The sequence below is a fragment of the Semicossyphus pulcher genome, unplaced genomic scaffold (genome assembly GCF_022749685.1).
Source record: "Semicossyphus pulcher isolate SPU_LCO1_2020_fin unplaced genomic scaffold, fSemPul1.0.p SCAF_25, whole genome shotgun sequence".
Classification (NCBI taxonomy): domain Eukaryota; kingdom Metazoa; phylum Chordata; class Actinopteri; order Labriformes; family Labridae; genus Semicossyphus; species Semicossyphus pulcher.
In genome coordinates, this window is record NW_027211699.1 from 307,423 (window position 1) to 326,790 (window position 19,368).

A 19,368-nucleotide genomic window follows, 5' to 3' on the forward strand; every position below is an offset into this window, starting at 1 on the left:
TGATAGCTGGAATGATAAGAGAGATGCCGGACAGCTAGCTTAGCCGCTACGCCACATGTAGAGATGCATGGAGAGCGTCAACTACAGCAGAGATTTGCAGATACAGTCAAGAGACTGACAGCTGAAACAGATATAACTCATTATTTAACATATCTTTCAAATAAATCTTCATACAGTGCATTTAACATTCAGTATATCTTGCACATATTTACAAATAGGTGTGCATACAGTTGGCTAGTGCTCATTTTTTATGACATAAAAACTGTTGAATTGTTTATTAATGTGCTGCCTTTATGGTGCCACGGCTGCAGCGCACAACACTTCATAGAAAGAGATGATCATCTAGAGGTAAAAACCAGCCTATCTACCGGTGATAGGACGAGTGTTAAGGTGTACACAAACCCAACTGCCCCTAACACTAATGTAAACACGCATACATTCTTCTTCCCTTTAAAAATCTGGTACATTCACACATGACACACACACGGATTAAACCTCCTAGCCGTACAAACTTTGGGCCTGAAAGAAGTGAGCACACGCACGGACACAGATCGTGGAATGTATGTTGGTCGGTCAGTAGTTGAAAACACTAGGTTACGGTCTCTGCTGCTTCAAAAGTTCAGTGGTTTAAAATGATCCCAAAACCATTTCACCTAGCTTCCTTTTTTTTGTACCTGAAAACTTGTGTGGGAGAGGGGAGGGCAGGTAGGATGCCAAAAGTGGAAAGAACAGTTAACAATGAACATAAACTCTGTAATCAGTCCGGGCTCCTTCAGTATGATCATTAGTTCTTCCTCACTCTCTCTTTGGAAAACATGCCAACAGCCCCCAGTTTCATTCAGCTGTGTATCCATGTTGCCAGGCTTAGTGGATCCTCTGGTCCTTCTCCTTTAAGAAAAAAGGTAACTTTTTTTGTCCTTTTTCATGTTTTGAGTCTTAACTTAGACAGTCTGTGTGCTAGTCCAACATCTACCTGTGGACTCAGTTAGCGGCCAGTTAGTTTGTGTGCAGGCATTGAAAAGACAAGTCTCATATGAAATTGGTCCACCGTTGATATGTTCTTTATCAGACTGTCCAAGTTGTGAAAAAAGGACGTACACTGAAGCACATTCTAAGAGGGAGAGCCACCTGCTCGCTCCAGGTGTGGCCAGGGCACAGTCCTCAGCGGCCCCGCTGGCACACGAGAACGATCGGGCTGGTGTGATGAGAGGAGCTCCACAGGCCCGGAGGAGGAACGGTGCAGGCAGGAGGACGAACGGACAGGGCAAACAGGGAGCGTGGAGGAGACGACAGTGGGAAGAGGTTTGGAGAGATTTTGGGACAGGAGTGGAAGACTTATTTTTTTTTTTTTGTTCCCCTCTTCTCCGATGTGGAAACGACACAGTGCGAGGAGGAAGACGGGAGTAGACAGGACATAGAGACAAAAAGACAAACAGGCGTCTTATCCTCCGCCAGATCTGAAAGGAAAAGGAAAACAAAGATGGTTAACAGAAAATCAAACTGTTGGGGGGGGTAGGCATTCCACTTTATAGCGATGAATTTAATGGGATTGGGGATTGGGATGGAGAGATGTGCTTGAACTGAAATAGGATGAAGCATTATAGCAAAAGGAGCAGTGCGATACACGCTGCTCTGCGGGGATGAGTCGAGGGATGAACTTCAGATAGGGGATGAAGGAGTTAGCAGCCATGCCGAGGGGATTTGGGATGAGATGGGATATTATGCTGGATATCTCATGGTCGTAGTCCTGCAAGGTTTTACCTTCCTCTTCGAATGTTCCTGCATCCCAGGAGCACACATCGAGAGAAAAGAGAAAATGTTAAGACTCAGAAAGAAAGATCATGACTAACACTGTAAACGATGTTTTCGAAGCATGTTGTGAAGCTGATCATATTGCATTAGAAGATTTAACAGACAAATATGCAACAACAGCACGATAGAAAGATCATTAAGAGTTAGCATAGTTTAAACTTCGATAAAACACAAAATCTGAATCAATATTAAACTGGCTTTACTCTGCTGAGATTAAACACTGTCAGATTTAAGAACAGAAATCCAAAGATGACATCATGAATCAGCCAGCAATCCTCTAAAAAGTCATTCTTGCCAGCTCATAGTGATGACATCACATGCAGCAGGTCTACAGTAGCCACGGCACTGTCCCTCTCAGCCCCATCGAGTCTAACAAGGCACGCCACCAGGATCTGTAACTTCCACCCTCTGAGGCGGAGACACTTCCTGCTTACAGCTCATGCACACATGCACAGACACTTACCTTCGGCCCTAGAAGGACTGACTACATGCTAAATGCTCATTCAAATGTTGCTTTTCAAATTGTGGATTTTCACCAGCCACAATTGTGGTATGAATGGACCTGTGAGCAGTGTAGGAGCAGTCCTTTTAGGTCAGAGTATAAGGAGTGAACAATAGCAAGCATGCACAGGTGAATCAGCGCAGAAGAGGCGCTGCGGCAGGGGCATTAGGGGTTAGGATGCTGCCTATAGGAGACGTACAGAATACCGCAGGCTAAAAGAGCACCAATAGTAAAACGTATTCAAAAAGGGGTAACTATTACACTTTTTTAAAGGCTAACAATCCTATCGGATGTGAGAGAAATGCTGCAGAGGTTCCTGGCAGATTCAAATCTCAGTCCTGCCCTGTCTTTTCAAGGGAGAGGGAGGAAAGGTGAAGGATGGAGCTCAGGGTCGCTCAATGTTTTATCAGAGAAAAATAAACAACAGCAGTGTGATTTTATGTAAAGATTCAACGCAAAAAAAGTCAGTCAAGAATCAGCACGGTCGAGCTTAAACTCCCCGTTTTCCCCTCAACCAGGCAGGCGGTTGCAAACGGGCGTCTATCTCAGAGGGGTGAGAGTGGAAGGGGCGGGGGTTCCTTGAGGTAGAAGCAGACAGGTACACAAAGGCATGCCAGAACTCTTACTTAAATCCCCATCCTGTTCCCCCTAGGACTATAGCTGCCAGGAGAATAGCACCTGCGATGGACCCTATTATGATATTGGTGCCACTGGGACCTGCGCAGAGGAAGGAGGGGGGGGAGTAAGGGTGCGGAGGAGGAAGGGGAGGAGGAGGGGGCAGAAACAAAACAACACCACTAAAAAACACACGTCAGAGGACAGCATCAACACGTACATCAACGACATCAATTAGAGGTAGAGAAAGGCAGATGGTAAGATACCTGCTGACAGAGAGAGAGAGAGATGAAGAGAGAAAGGAGGAGACCAGCACGTGGGGTGAAGGTGGGAGAACGGGCGGGTGAGCGAGGGGGAGTCAGGGAGACAACAGATACAAAACAAAAACAAAGGAGAGAGAGTTGTATTACTTTGTTCTCATTTCCCCTCTCCTGCTCTTTCAGCTGGACACCCTCCTGCTCAGGGTGGCTTTGGCTCTTTTGGCCCTATGAGAGCAGCTGCTCTATTGCTCTGTGTCATTGGCAGACTGCAAGAAAGTAAGGGAGACACTTGAGGATGGCAGCGCCTGCAACATATATACAGTAACCACCACACACACACACACGCACACACACACACACACACACACACACTAACAATCTGTACACGCACATATGCTCTAATGAATGAACGTGTCTCAACACACACCCACACTCCTCCAGCATTGAGACCAAAACTCAGCAGGAAGGAAACACTGTGTGCTCTCAATATTGATGTTCTCACAGTAATAAGGTGAACTACTCTTTGTGTTTGGAGATACAGTGCTCTACATCAGTACACAGAGAAGTTACAGTGATGATGGGTGGAGACTATGAGGAGGGGGGTATGAGAGGCAGACAGAAAGAGAGATGTGGGCAGGTTGAGAGGTGCTATGGACCTTTCTTCTCCGGGCCCGTCGGGACTGTTGGCTCAGGGATCGGATCAAAGACGCTGCAGTCCTTCCCCGTGTAGTCCCTGTCGCAGATACACTTCACCTCATTACTGCAGGTCTACAAGAGAGACAGAGAAAAGAGAATCAAAGACTGTAGCTGCTAAAAAAAGAGACAAACTGAAGCAAGTACGCGAGGATTTTGATCTTAAGACAAGCAAAAGCTGGGCTGAATTTGAATGAAAAAAGTAAGGAGCAAATCTAGCCGTTTGGTTTCAAAAGTTAAACCAATCAGGAAGTGCATTATTTCTCACGGCTCGTATGTTTTAAATATTCTTCAGTACAGCATGTTTTAGGGCATGGCTTCCTGTAATTGCCAAATAGCTATTGAGGCAGCCTGTCAACCGGAAAAGAGGCACAGCTATTATAGTATCCACCCTAAAGTCCAAATATTGTCACTTCTTGCTCCAGAGAAAAAAAGATTGTGACGGCAAAAATGCGAAACCCAAAGCCTCAAACCTGTAGTCCGAAAACCAAGAGATGATGTCACGGTGGCTCTGTCCACTTCCTATGCTGATGAAATAACATTTACAGTAGGTAAAAGGGGTTCTAATATTTTCCACTAAGGTATATAAATAGGACGGACATAAAATTACACTGAATTTACATGTTATCAATATGTCACCAAAAACGGAAGCTCATGAGCCTTGTGAGTTTGGATGTCCCAGGAAGATAGTTGCATTGGATTACATTAGAGTACACATGAATGGTCCACTAAGTGCTTCTATCTCATATGTCTCCTAAACTTTCACTTTACAATCTCTAAATGTATTTTTAACAAAAATCACCAAACCAATGCTATCTGGAAAATCACTGCGCTCAGGAGATTTTTACCCCGTGGTCAGAACAGATGTGACCAAAGTTGGATCCCGAGCAGGAGCTGAGGTTGAACGCGGCCACAGGGAGGCAGCGTCGCTCCAGACACATCATGTTGGGCCCACAGGGAGTGCCGTCCTCCACATATCCAAGGTCTGAGCCGTCCTCCAGCAGAGCGTGGCCACCTCTGAGGAAAGAATCCAAACACGTCAGACAGGCGGGAAAGGGAAAGGGTCAGCTTCATTTAGGCTAGTGTTTGCAGATCAGATTGATGTGGCTCTCTTACCTGCAGTCAAGGTACTTGTTCTGGTGGTAGAGGGTGAAGCTGGTGACCTCACCCTGCAGGTCTCCAAACTTTGGCTTCATCGTCACATTGGCACAGAAGAGGAAGCCGCATAGAACATCCCTACGCAGGAAAAAGTGAGTAATACAAAACAACAACTCAAATATCAGTGAAATATATTATATGTAAAGTGTTTTGGTTAAATGCAAACGAGACAGTGCTGTTTTAAAAAGTTGAACTTTTTAAATGAAGCACGATTTGGATCATTATTAGAGTGATTCAGTTCTGACAAATTATTTCAGGATTTTTATGCAACAAAAGCTGTTCACAACAACATGACTCCGGTTGTCCTGTTTTCTCTCAGAAGATCAGCCAAATTCCCTGTACTCACACATGCATTATGTAAAGGAATATGTCACTGCAATGCGCCAGCAGGTTCTTTTATGTGTTGTATAAAAATGTTTGATTGTTATCGCCGATGACATTTTATGGTAAAAGCTTTGCTTTGGCTTGGCAGACACACAGGACTTCAATAAACTTGTTTCGTTGTTGGTTTAGTTGTCCAAAAAGTTTAAAAGTGAGGTGCTACTTTTTTGTAAGAAACTGCAGATTAGACTGAACACACTTTTTCTTACAGAATGTCAGGGCCAGGGAGAATCATGGTGGTGTGACAAAGTGACTCACGGCTTGTTGCACTGCAGCCAGCCCTGGCCCTCAGGACCCGGGCCACAGTTGCCTTTCTCTGTTCCCTCAGCGTTCAGCTTCTCATAGCAAAACCTGTCCGCTGAATCTGGGAGAAGAACAAAGACAAAGTTGAGACTACAAATGTCAAAGTATACAGCATTCTGAGGGCATGTTTTCTGTACTTACTATAACCCCAGAGCCCCCTACACTGTCCATCGCGAGTCCTGCACCGTCCACCGTAACAGCGGCCCTGAAGAAACGAGACAACAATAATCAAGTATACATCAGTGAAGCTGCAAACTAGAAAGCATGCCACAAAAGAGCCCTTACCTGACTGCTATCACAGATGTAGCCATCCAGCTTGTGGACATTATGAGGGCACTGCAGAAGAAGAAAGAACATAATGTTGTAGATGCTCTGCTTGATCTTGCAGTTTTGTTCCGAGTTAATTCGAGTCGTCTCTACCTGGCTGGAGTCGCCGGTGCAGGTCTCTGGGATATCACAGTCGTTCACGGCGTCTCGACAAACCACGCCTCTCCGCTCATACTGAGGCACAGCACAAAAGGCACAGATGTTTCGGCTCTGCACTCTTTCATTGTTAAATCACTGTTTTATACAGCGGTGGACTCACCTTGCAGCCACTGCAGCAGAGCCCATTACTGCACATGGCATCGTGAGTGAGTGTGCACTTTTTACAGCAGGCTCCTCCACTACGGGCACACTCCTGCAGACACAGACATGAAAAGAAGCCTTCAGCTACGTTCCAACAAACAACACACACTCACACGGTGCTCATCAGGAGACTAAAGGTGACAGAAGTCGGCAGAACAGCTGTCAAACTGGATTCTCACCACTTGCGATCCACAATCACACTCCTCTCCTGGCTCCACAAAGCCATTCCCACACTCTGGAGGGTCCAACAGCTGAGAGGGACATATATGAGTAAATATGAGTGGACGACAGATGGACGAGTGATTACAAGTGACAGTTCTATAGGAGACTGTTGGCTGAGTACAGATACAAAGATAGAGGCTTTACTTAAAGGAGGAAACTAGTCCTGTAAGTAAACACGTTCCCCTATGGAGTTTAAACTATAAGAATAATTAAGTAGTCCATAAATGATGCTAATCCCTCTCCCCAATTTATAAAGTGACCACACAGCACTCACCTTGTTGGGCTTGTTGAAGAGGCAGCTCCCTCCCCCCTGGAGCAAGAACTGGATGTACTCATCGACACTGCAGCGAGAAAACTTTCTGGGCAGATAATATCTGTTTTTACACACACACACACACACACACACACACACACACACACACACGCACGCAGAGACACACAAAGATCGAGACCAGGACACAACAATAAAATGAAAAATAAAAAACAGTACATCTCTTTTCTGCCAGTAAGGAATGCCAGATCCACTGTGGGTGTCTGCGCCACCAATTTGCAATCTGACAGAAATGTTACCATCTGTAGTAAGATATTACTGAAATGAATAATTAAAATCTGTATTGTTCCATCTGGTAAGGAGAGCCTAATCCAAATACTGTACAGTAAATACTCTTTATTCCAGTCCTGATTCATACACATTGGTCGTCACGCTGATGTCGAATGTTTAAACAAATTTGCTTAAAGCGTCAAATACAAGCTGTGATTATCACCGGCTCGGCTCATTAAAGACTTATGTAAAAGTCAGAGCATCCCTCTGTTCCAGGTGTTTAATTGTCTAATTGAGTGAAATGAATGGAACAAATCACAGCTTGGAGGGAGCGCTGCAAGAAAACACTCCTGCTGTCTTCTTTTGAATCGTGTCTACAAATTGAGAGAGGTGCATTTTACAGGTTTGAGCGCTTGTGATCTTTACCCGGTGTCTTCCATGATGCAACCCAGCCAGGCATCTGGACACCTGCAGTCTCCTGTGATGAAGATACAGAGGGATGAGAAGGGGAAGGTGACGTAAATAAATAAAAGGGACAAATTAAGCTGTGATACTTCACAAGCTGCGGCAAGTCTAGAGAGAACGATTTGGAATCCACAAGAAGAGACTTTCATAGATCTGATCGCTCGTGACAGAAGTATGGAGCCAACAGTGTGCGCACTGAGCTCTCGTCCTGGCATTGAATAATAGACCTGATGTCTCCTCAACATTAATCATTGAGCCCATTGTTCAGTGGCAGCAAAGTTCTAACCACCCCCCATCTTTCTCAGACGCAGGTGACTAATCACCTAATGGAGAAGTCTAATTACAGAAGAGAACTGCTGGACGGGGATACCAACACCCATCACTCTCTTTAACAACCCCCCCCCACACACACACACACATCCCCCCTGCATTGTCAGGCTTTCCTTTTGTTATTACCTGCAGAATTGCGAGCGTTGTTCCACCTCATGCCGATGTTCTGGCCGAGACTCTGGCACAAAGTGACGGCCATTGCACCCACATTCCCGTACTAGAAAGAAAACAAATGGAAACCACACAGGAGAGCTTTATTATATGACGAGGAAAACATTGCTATAAAAATCCTACAGGTAAAAGTAAAGGAAGAGTTTATATCGTTAGAATTGTCAAGAATTAGACAAGAGGATTGATATTATTCTCTTGTTTTCATAATAAATAAAAAGCTAAAGCCAGCTGCCAGTTGGCTTAGCGCAACAGCTAGACAGGCTCTGTCCTCAGCACCTCTGAAGCAAACCAATTAACATGTTTACAATAAAATATTTACCCTTGTAAAGAGCCGGGCTAAGTTTCTAAAGACCCCCTCCAATGAAAATCCAGTGTTTGACCTTGTAAACATCTCCATGTGGTGTTTTTCATGTGCTACAAGACATATCAGGGACAAGCAGTCATCTCCATGGCTGGGCCTGTCTGCTTTTAAACTGCAGTGTACCAAGGACAGGCTGAACAACACGTTTTCAGATTGGCAGGTTTGAGACATCACAAACCTAAGGAGCCAATCCCGTTAATGGACGGGGTGACGCTACGCATATCATTATGTGCAACCTATGGCAACCACGATGCGCGAGCCAGCTGTAACCGTCATCAACTTTTGCAAACTCACTACTGACTACTAACGTTAGCGTTACTACTACTAATTACTACATTTCAAGCTAGCTAAGTTTCAACAAGTTGCCACTAAATGATGGCAGAGAATTGTTTTGTGTTTGTGGCGGAGGGGGGCGGTTGGAAAAGCTTTGCATAGTGGGCGGGGACTATGCAGATTTGGGAATTTCTAAAGGGGAAGAAGGAGGAGATGCTTTGGGAGGATTTTTACAAGGTAATTTAATTTATTTTGCAGAAAAAACACATCAGACACAATTTATTATTTCAAGCAGAGAATTTTATATGTCTGTAAACATGACTGGAGCTGCTCTCTAACCATTTTCTGAGTTTATGTTGAGCTACATTTTTACTGAACAAACATGGGAGTGGTGAAAATCATATCTAAATCTCTACAAGAAGGCAAATTAAAAAAATAAAGACATCTAAATATTCCTTAAAAATTCCCTTGAATTGAATGATTCTTCTTATCTTGGTCTAGTAGTCTCAAACACTAGATTAAAACCAGCCATGTTGCTCCAACAAGTTCAAAGTTAAAATGACAGAAAAGACACATACACAAATACTTGTGTAGTAACTACAGTTACTGTAGTAATTAAACTAGAATCAAAACTTAAATCCTTTAACTTTTTTTATTTTTAAGTTGTCAAAACTCCTATTTAATCTACATTAAGAAGACAGGGGTTAATTCTACTCCTTAATTTAAATTAATCCCACTTGGTGTAACAGACATTTAAGATTTTCCTCACCTCGTTGATTCCTCCTCCCCTTGTCAGAGAGCACACCCCTCCTGTGTAGGCCGTCCCACTGCGGCTACTGTGAAACGTTCGCCCTCTGATGTGCACAGGCAAGAAAAGCATAGTTTCAAATATAACTTTAAGCAGAATCCAAACATGTAATAAGCCTTAATTCTTAATATACAACATATTTTTCTGCTTACGAGAAAAGATGAACGACATCACTCTGCTCTCTGATGTTGTCCTTCCTGTATTTCATGAAGTTCTGCAGCGTTATCAATGGATCTTCCACTACTGGCATCATATTTTTAGAGGTCCAGGTCTCCATGGCAACCAGAACAATCCTCGTGTTTAGCTGTTCCTTGTAGATCTGGGGACCAAAAACACCCATCAATCAAATGCTTTGTTTTGGCGTGACACCTGCGCTGTGAATTCTCTGTGGATGGAGGACTGTGTGCTATCTGAGCTAAAATATTTCCTAATGCTGAAATAGGCACACACAAACCTCCTGGCAGGTGGTGGTGTGTGTATGCAGAGTTTAGGAGTAGGAGGATAAATCCTACAAACAAAGCTCTTACCGCATCTGCCATGTTGACCACTGCTTTGGCAAAGTTCTTGGTTTGGCTGCTAGAGCGACGCAGCTGTACAAACTGTGGAGACACAGAGATACACAGATGGTGTGAGGGATGGATCACGTTCACTGGCTCACACACAACACACACACACACACACACACATTTTTGTACTTGTATACTTGTAAGGAGCCAGACATAAGGAATACATTTATAGGAATGTTTAACTGCTTCTACTTCTATAAATAACATCTTTTAGCATCCCACAATGATGACAGTGATAACTCATGAGGCAATTTTCTTTATTTCAGTTTAAACAGTATCACATTATGGAACCTACGTACTGTACTGTATGCATCTTTGCATCTACATCATGCATCTCTGTCCTCTAACAAAAGTTAAACCTACAGTGAAGTAAAAATGAGGCAATAAGCATCAACATACTAGAAGGTAAAGTATCAGCTTTGGATTCAAAAAGTAAAGCTTAAATAGATTATTTTTAGAGTAATAAGAGAATAACTTGAATGGAAAAAAAGAAAGAAACGTATGGGTGACGCTATGCATATCATTATGTGTAACCTATGGCAACCACTTCGGCAATGCCCGCCAAACGTTACTACTTCTAATTAGTAAATTTCAAGCTAGCTAAGTTTCAACAAGTTGCCACTAAACGATGGCAGAGACGGGTTTTGTTTGGCGGTTGGTAATTTGCATAGTGGGCGGGGCCTATGCAGATTCAGGAATTTTTAATGAGGGAAAAGGAGGAGATGCATTAGGAGGATTTTTACAAGATACAAAACGTATTTTGCAGAAAAAACATATCAAGTAGAGCATTGAAACATGACTGAAGTAGGTCTTTAAATGACAATACCCTATTTTTCTCGACTGCCAATATATCTGCATGTTAAAAGGAAAACTTAACCACAGTAATAAAATTGTGTTTCACTGTTTTACTTCATGGTTGAAAGTTTTGCACCCGAAAACTTGAACATTTAGGCTGTTAATGTTGAGATCATGTTTGTCAATTGCCTGATTTCTTTATTTTAAGCTATATTTGGTGTGTATTCCTTTAAGACAGCTTGGAGTCAACAAGTTTTTATTTATAAATTTGAGGGCATTTGTTCAGTCTTATGTCAGTGGATGTATCGGGAAGTTATCAATCTGCCTGTGCAGCCTCTGCCTGCTTTATTTTTGTGTTTGGACATTTGTGCATCACTCAAGCGTACAAACAATGTTAAAGTAAACTATGCTGGCATCTGATGTCCATATAAATATAAGCAAAATGTACTTCAGACTCACCATTTCATTGTCGTTGACCACCATCAACTCAATATATTTGGTCTCAGTCTGCACTGAGGGCTTACGGACAAATCTCTTAGATCGTCTCAGCACCCCAGACTCCTGCTGCTCCCTCATTTGGTTCGGTCTGTCATCATCACCATCACCTCCTCTGCTCTCCCACTCACTGTCCTCTGTACAGTCTGGACACACAGAGGAGCAGAGCTGCAGGCACTTAAAGCAGTACGACTTTTTAGTCTTAGACTGCAAGGTGCAGTGCAAAATGCTTCTAACTTAATATCAGTTGTGAATTGTGTAACTTCAGACATTACACATCAACACATTACATCCTGTTCAATTATCACATTTGTGTTTTCCAAACTGTCCTCTCTCACTGGTGTGAAGAGTGTTGGGGTTTAATTGGGCCGTAACATAAAAATAAATCATAGAATAATAAGTAACTTTTATTTTGGAATGATTGCAACAGTGGATACGAGTTTTAACTAACTGGAAGATTATGTTAGAATGTGACGATAATGAGAATGTAAGAGATTAACAGTATTCTAATGTGTGTTAATAGTTTATTCTTCCAATGCACTCATGTACCTGGGCAGCGGGGAGAAAGCCTGACATCAGGCATCCTGCGGATCAAGTGAGCACCATCATCCTAAGAGAAAATACAACCAGAGGACATCATGTTAATTTACAACCTTAAAAGACAGCTAAATCGCCCTCCAAAATGCACTTCATTGTTTATCATGCTGGTCAACTAAATTCAATTATCACTCCACTGATTATTTACCTGATTGCTCCGATTGTTAACCGGCTCAATCCCGTAGGAGAAGAATCCGTCAGAGAACATGCCGCTATGAACAAACAACACAAAGAGACACACAGCAGAAACACAAATTACAAATGAGGCGGAAATTACGAGTGCAGAATTTATAAATAAAGCTTTGACGTGAGGTTTGACGTGAGGCTCACCACAGGCCGTGGCAGGTGGAGAGAGCGGCCCAGGACTCTGGTAAACCTCTCAACCTTCCCTGGTAGTAGCAGTGCTCCCCTCCCTGTGGACACAATGTCTCATGAAACAACCTCTACTGACACACTTCAGGCGTAACAGGCACACAGCTCTGAGGAAAACCCTCTCACCACCTCTGCAAATGCACCCCCCCTCCTCCCCTCCCTGCCTCCATCTTTCCCCACGACTGCGTTTATGGCACAGTTTGTGACCTACTTGTGTCCTGTATTTTACTCCACCCTACTCTGCTTTACTGATAATAGCGCTGCAGGTGGAACCTCGACAAGTATCTCTTCAATAAATCAACACTCATGTTGCCCACACATGGAACATATGAACAGTAGGAAGGCTGTGACTGAATATCACAAGCTGAGAGTAAAAAGAGAGAGTGCGCTGCTCTTTCTTGCCCTTAAATCAACCTTGACAACTAGAACAGAGCCACAGCTTTCTTCTTTTGCCAACACTCCCTCAAAAGTAGATTCACTGCTTTACTGAACAAGGTGAGAAACCCTGATTCACTTGCAGTTCAGCAGGTGTCTTGGGTGTGACGACAGAGCTTACTCTGCTGACGTGCTGCTTTGATGCATCACACCTGCCATGTCCAGACGCAGCATCACAAGCATTACGTGATGCCTCTATCCAGCTGAGCGACAATCTGTCCTGACTACAGGCCTCCATTCCCGGCCCTGCAAGCTTCGTCTCCCTCCTGCTACTGTAGGAACAAACTGATTGTCTATGTACACACACCCAGAATAGCTCCTCCCCTCTGTCGGAGCTCATGGTGCCTTTGTAATAACCGGCATTTTACTCTTCATGTTCCCTCTTCCTCCGCCTCTCACGCCGGCTCGGCTCTTCCCTCCCCTCTCGCTCTTCTTTCATTCTCATCGCTGCCAAGAACTTAATGACACCGCTGAGCTAACTGGTTGCTATGGAAACAGGCTCACGATTGGTCAGGGAGGACAGAGAGAGAGTTTGGAGCGATTGTGGGTGGGGACATGCAGTGCTGGTTGGGGTAGGTGGGCGGGTGGGTTGGTGCTGGTAGTGAGCGGCACAATCGTACAGAAAAAAAACCCATTAGTCATCCCTCTTGGCTAGCAGAATGCAGTGACATTCCTCTGGTCCGACCTGACAAGCGAACATCACAGTCGATGTCAAGGCTTTCATCCATTTCCCTGTAATCTCTTGTGTCTGTCTCCGTGCTTGTGGCTTTACTAAAGGCATTGAATGTCTTTTTTCTTGACTGTCTGAGAAAGGCCAGCACAGAGGGGCATGCATACTGACAGGAAAACCCATGCATGCTGAGCACAGTAACAAACATAATAATAGTTACATGGCAGCATACTTTTTAAGCAGTGAGCAAAAAAGGAGGACGGACGAGATCAAACTGGAAAAGTTTCAATAAAGCGTCACGACAACAAAAAAATATGCCGTCAAAGATAAAAACAAACAAAAGAATGTCCTTGTTTCTAAAATGGGACTTCAACCAAACAGATCTCAACAACACGACCTTTAAATATATATGAGTCGCAGGAATTATGAGACGTAATGAGCTCTAGACTATGCTTGCTTCTGACAAAATAAACTTTATAATTGTTCTCAGATTCTCTGGCAACAGCAGTAGTGTAAAATGTGACAAAGTCTCAGTTTCAACAGCTAAAAAAACTGAACGCCGCTCTGGTCATCTCATTAATATGCTGCCTTCTGTGTGCGAAAACACAAGTTCACTTAGTAAAATCCTGTCAGCGCACGTCTCCGCCCCACGCGCGCACTCTTACCACTGACTGTGAGGGTCTGCCGTCCTTGTTAAAGTGCCGTTCCACGTACTCCGAAGACAGGAGGTTACTGCAAAGAGAAGAGAGAGACCATCAATAGTTGGACTGTACTTATAGCACTACATTTTACACTTTTACACTACATGTCACATTAACCCATTCACACACTGATGGTAGAGGCTGCAACGTAAAGTGCCCAGCTGTGAATCAGTCGTCACATGCAAACACCGATGGCAGTTTGGGGTTCAGTGTCTTGCCCGGGGACACTTCATGTAGACTGAGGGAGCTGGGGATCGAACCACCAACCTTCAGATAGAAATATGACCGACTCTACCTCTGAGTCACAGCCGCCCCAACAATATCTCTAAAAACTTAATCTCTATGAATATAATAAATATTAGATGTAATATATCTATGATTATCTCAATCGCTATGTAATCAAAACTATGTCATATGTAATGGTTTCTTCAGGGATATTTTCCACCTCTCGCTCTCGCCTAAAATGTGTTTCACAAAGAGTGAGTGAACATGTTATATAGTGTTAATAAAATCAGTGGAACCTCATAAAAAAGCTGTAGTATGTGTGTGTGCGTGTGACTCATTGGTATTCCCCATGTTGTGATGTAACACAATAAAGGAGCTAAGTGCATTAGCTTGAGTGCGGGGGAAATGCTAATGAGAACAGCTGCAGTAAATTAAGAGCACCTACTGATACGAGCGCGCACAGAGAGGCAGATCTGATGATTTTTGACGGTTACACTCACTGGTTGAGCTCCAGGTCCAGGGTGAAGGTGTGTCCGAAGGCTTCCACTTGGAAGCAGCTCTGTGCCAAGTGGACGGGCTGAAAGAAAAAACGCACACACATTGACAGAGACAGATTAGATAGATGATGAATTCAAGTGTAACAAAACAGTTGTAGTTAAGATTGCCTCTCTGTAAAAGCCACAAGAGTGATGAAAGTGGCATGAATAATTCAACACAATCAATAGTGTGTATGCTCTAAAAGCATAAGCAGCTGAAATGCTGTGATTGATAAAGTCTGCATTGATCGACATTGGCAGCCAGCATTCAGGCACCATGACAACAGAGAGATATGGCTGTTTAAGAGCTGAGCTGGAATTTGGTGATGGTGATGGATAGACAGGGGGTTGAAAGAAGGAGGAGAGGAGGAGAAGAGAACTTGATTTGTATCGTCGATAATCAGCCATGCTGTGCCAATGTTCCCAACGGACGGCTGCCAGAAGAGGTGAGGACACAGCAGGGCCAGGAGGGAGAGAGAGAGAGAATAGCTGCAGACTAAACAGCGCGTCTCCTCAGCAGCTCCGGCTGTGCCAGCGTGGCTTTGATCTCAGTCTGGAGGAACCAGGCTGCAGTGAATCACTGGGCTTTTACAATAAATGCATCACCATCCAGGAATCGTTTCCTCCTGTGACTATGGACAACAGATTTCTTACTACAGTCTTGGAGAGGCTGATGCATGGTGTCCATCAGCGCTATGACTGTACAATAACATTGTTCCAAAGCTATACGTTAGTAGCATGTGTGTTCTGCTCATTATGTAGCTGCAAGATTTTCATGTATATAAATGTCTGTTAAGTCACCATCTATCGCCGGAGGTAACACAATGGTGATTTAACCTATGGCCTTTGCATTTGCAGTATATGGTATTATTAAGGACTGGGTGTCTGTGGCGACATTCCCGGAAACAATCACAAGCGGCGCCCAGTTAGTGATGCGTTTCCCATCACCCAGCAGTGGTTGGTCTGCCAGTGAGGGTAGGCGGAGCTAAGCGGCTGCTTTTCCAGTCTCTGCAAGTGTTGCACGTAAACAGTAATCTACTATGGCTGAACAAACAAAGAAATGATCGATGACTACAGATACAACTTCAAAAATAAGTGAAAATCCAAAGAAAAAGAAACAAACTGGACGCTCAGGTGAAGGCAAACCGGACCGTCAGCGAGGAAAATCAAGAGTTACAACCGGAGCCAACCGTGGCCGTCACACATGCGACACTGTGTGGATATCTGGGATCCCGCAATTACCGTTTATCGCCATAGGTGCCGCCAAAGAGAACGAAACTGAGATCTTTGAGATTACCACTTTAACAACTTCTTGTCTATTAAAATCAGTCCAGCTCAAAAAAATCTTCCTCTAATAGCTGTTCTGAAGCTTTAATCATATCACATCATCCATTTCCTCTCTCAAAGATTCACCTACATACCAGGGCTGTATTCCATTATCAATACTTCCATGCTATTGAGTATGCAAGAAAAAAGATTAAGTATGCCCCGATATGTGTCAATAATGTATGCCTAAATCCCCAGGATGTCCTTCTACATGTTTCTTTTATAGTAAACACTATCACAATAACAATTTAGAACTTGAGGTTGGGAGAATTCATCTGCCAACCAATCAATATCCTGAAATAGAAATATCAACCTCAGCCTGAAATCTTTGAATTACTGTAATCCAACCTGTGTTCAAAAATATAGTCTTCATACCAAAGCATTTAAAACTTTCATCTTGCAATTTGTCTTCCAGTGTCGCCTGAACACAACAAAATGATGACAACAGATCAAACAAAATCACACACTCAGCGAGGCATAAACACGCATCACCTCGTTTCAAAGCAGCACGACGCGGCAGAAGAGAAAGACAAAGTTCAGCTCATCGCCAGCTGCTTCTAAATTTATGATGTCCATCATCTTAAATATTTCAAACAACAAAACACAGCAGGAGCAGGAAGAGGGACTTCTGAAACCTCTTCTGCCTCAACGGTGTCAGCATTTTAATGTTACGAAAGTACATTATGTTAACTGTATGGTTGAGAAAGCTTCCCCACCAGGGACAACAACTTAACTATGCTCTGCAACTCTGTGTTTAAGTAGCTTAATGTACTCTGTCATAACAGTTACATGATCTATATACGTAATAAATGCATGACAGAGAACGAGAGGTTGGGGGCAGGGATGGGGAGTGCTCAGCCTCTTGGACCATGCAGCACTTCTCACACAGGCCTGCTTCATAATTAATGGGGACACACTTCAACACACCACTGAATAATGAAGAAGTAGGGGGCTCATCAAGGCAGCCGAATGATCGGACATGATGACTGAATATTTCAGGACGGGGCTTAGCTTTGTCATGTGAATAAGAGGACCGCCACAAACACGCACGCTACCACTGTAACAGCTATTTACTACAGAGCTCACACAGCACAAACAGCAGGTCACAAGGTTCAGAACTTGTAGCCAGGTGTTACGCAACTTTTAAGCAGGAGTAAGTGGCCGGAAAACAACAACTTGTTCGGCTTGGTTTCATCCAGCTGACATTACGTCAGTGTGGACATATGAGGGGATTTTCAGTGCGCAAGTGGGTCAAAATCCAAAGGAGTGGCGACTGCTGCAAAGATCCCAACCCTGCACTGTCATGCATGTGAAGCAGGAGAAGCGTGAGGAGCAGAGAGGTACAGACGCTGGAAAAATTAGTTTTCCACAAGCAGAAAAACAGCCTTGTTTCCGTTACGCCCGTATATGCCCACACAGACCTGCTACAATGACATTAATAGTGGATCTTCTGTATAATGCCTGCTGAGTTCTAGACTTAAAATATCCCAATGTTTCCTAAAGCTGATGGTCTGCATGTTAAGTTTAAGACCCCAATTTCATCCAGAAATTGTTCTACTTCACAAGGCATAGGTTCATTTGAACCTAAAACGTCAGTGAGATTAATCTATTCCTGATATTGCTTGGGAATTCCTAAAACTTTTTCAAGCACCTCTGGACCCCAAAATTGAGACCACTGAGCCGGGAATCACACATAACAGAGAGATCCAATGTGAAAACAAACAGAACTTGGCATATGAGAGTTAAATTAGTGGTTTAATTCTTGTAACGACTCACCAAGTTGTCCCCTGTGCTGTTCTTCACCCTGGTATCCAGTTGCTCATGAGCCATTTCCTCCTCCGACTCGATCTGCTGCACCAGCCGCTTCGGATAGATGATCTCGGATGCAGAGTCCCCGCCGTCCTGCCACCCTGCCGGGGTGAACCAGTTCCACATTCCTCCATCCTGCTCCGGACTCCTGTCCTCACCTGCATGTAGAAAAAAAGAGGGACACTCAGTAAAGGCTCATAAGTGAGCAGAGGGCTTGGCCAGGTATGGGAGCACACCTGAGCCTGCCTCACTTGCACTTGGTTGTGGTGAAGAAAGCAAAGGGAAGGCAGAAGTTGTTTAGAGTGAGAATTCTGTAAACTGTTTGTGACCTAATTTATCACGCTTACCAGTTAATAACATTTTATCAGATCTCTGATCTATTTGAAGAAATTAACATAATTGGTCATTTTCAAGTTTTAAAGGAAAATAATGTACTAATTTGTCAGAGCTCATAGGCTGTGTATTATAATAGACTGACGCCCATATAACAGGGCCTATGTAGCTTAAAATCTCAGCAATCGTCAATCCGGCTGTAAAACACATCCCTTGTTGATTGACAAGTTAGATTATAGTGCTTTTGGATGTTTACAGGATAAAACGACGCTTGAGATGGTTCTGGGTGCGTTGTATACACTGTTGGGCAGCGATGGAAATGTGTTGATGCAGCAATTGTACCGCAGCGGAGGGAGCTGTCAGGCCACTGGGCTGCTTGCCACCGAGAATCCGCTACAATAAAATCGCAGCCCGCACCGGGGTTACAAAAGTGCTGGTGCAAGGGGAAAAATTGTGGATGCACAGAAAACAGAAAGGGTGCTCCGGCTGGTATCCAAATCTCCCCTCTCTCCTCTCTCTCTCTCTTACCTGACACTGCAAGCCTCTCGCCCACTGCAGCAAAGACCATGAAGCACCACACCGCCAGCATGATCTTCACATATTCCCCCGGATTACAGCATCGAGTCACGAACCCGGCCGACGGAAGAGAGGAAAAAGAGCAAAAAGCGCGCAGCAGAAACGATAGCGAAGATCGAGCGTGAATCTGCTAAACATCTGATGCTGCGCCTCCTCTCATCTCTCCCCCTCTCTACGCCTCTCTCTCTCTGTGTCGCCCTCTCAGCTCCGGACAACACCGCGGCTGAGAATCATAATTTGCATATTAGAATGATGAAAAATGAATCATAACCAAGATGATCAATACAGGCCTAGAGATTGATCAGTGAGGAAATAGTGAGGGACGGGAGAGCGCGCATAGCTCCGCAGGGCTGCGCGGGTGCGTATGGATGAATGTTGTGCGAGTGTGTGTGTATTTGCGAATCTGCGGT

General features: G+C 44.0%; 1 protein-coding gene across 1 annotated transcript; it reads right to left on the reverse strand.

The window, feature by feature from the left end:
• Nucleotides 1-1,350: 1,350 nt before the first annotated feature.
• Nucleotides 1,351-19,083, reverse strand: LOC138604478 (disintegrin and metalloproteinase domain-containing protein 11-like). The gene is made up of 26 exons (XM_069676425.1): nucleotides 18,911-19,083; nucleotides 18,017-18,207; nucleotides 14,879-14,955; nucleotides 14,118-14,184; nucleotides 12,306-12,388; nucleotides 12,124-12,187; nucleotides 11,928-11,988; nucleotides 11,343-11,524; nucleotides 10,050-10,121; nucleotides 9,675-9,841; nucleotides 9,484-9,568; nucleotides 8,036-8,126; nucleotides 7,541-7,592; nucleotides 6,848-6,947; nucleotides 6,531-6,602; nucleotides 6,311-6,403; nucleotides 6,145-6,225; nucleotides 6,010-6,060; nucleotides 5,866-5,929; nucleotides 5,680-5,785; nucleotides 4,999-5,118; nucleotides 4,731-4,899; nucleotides 3,846-3,957; nucleotides 2,941-3,031; nucleotides 1,762-1,779; nucleotides 1,351-1,457 (listed from the first exon to the last, which is right to left on the reverse strand). The coding sequence occupies exons 1-26, from the start codon at nucleotides 18,969-18,971 to the stop codon at nucleotides 1,442-1,444; spliced, it is 2,346 nt and encodes a 781-aa protein (XP_069532526.1). The 5' UTR covers nucleotides 18,972-19,083; the 3' UTR covers nucleotides 1,351-1,441.
• Between the last annotated feature and the right edge of the window lie 285 nt (nucleotides 19,084-19,368).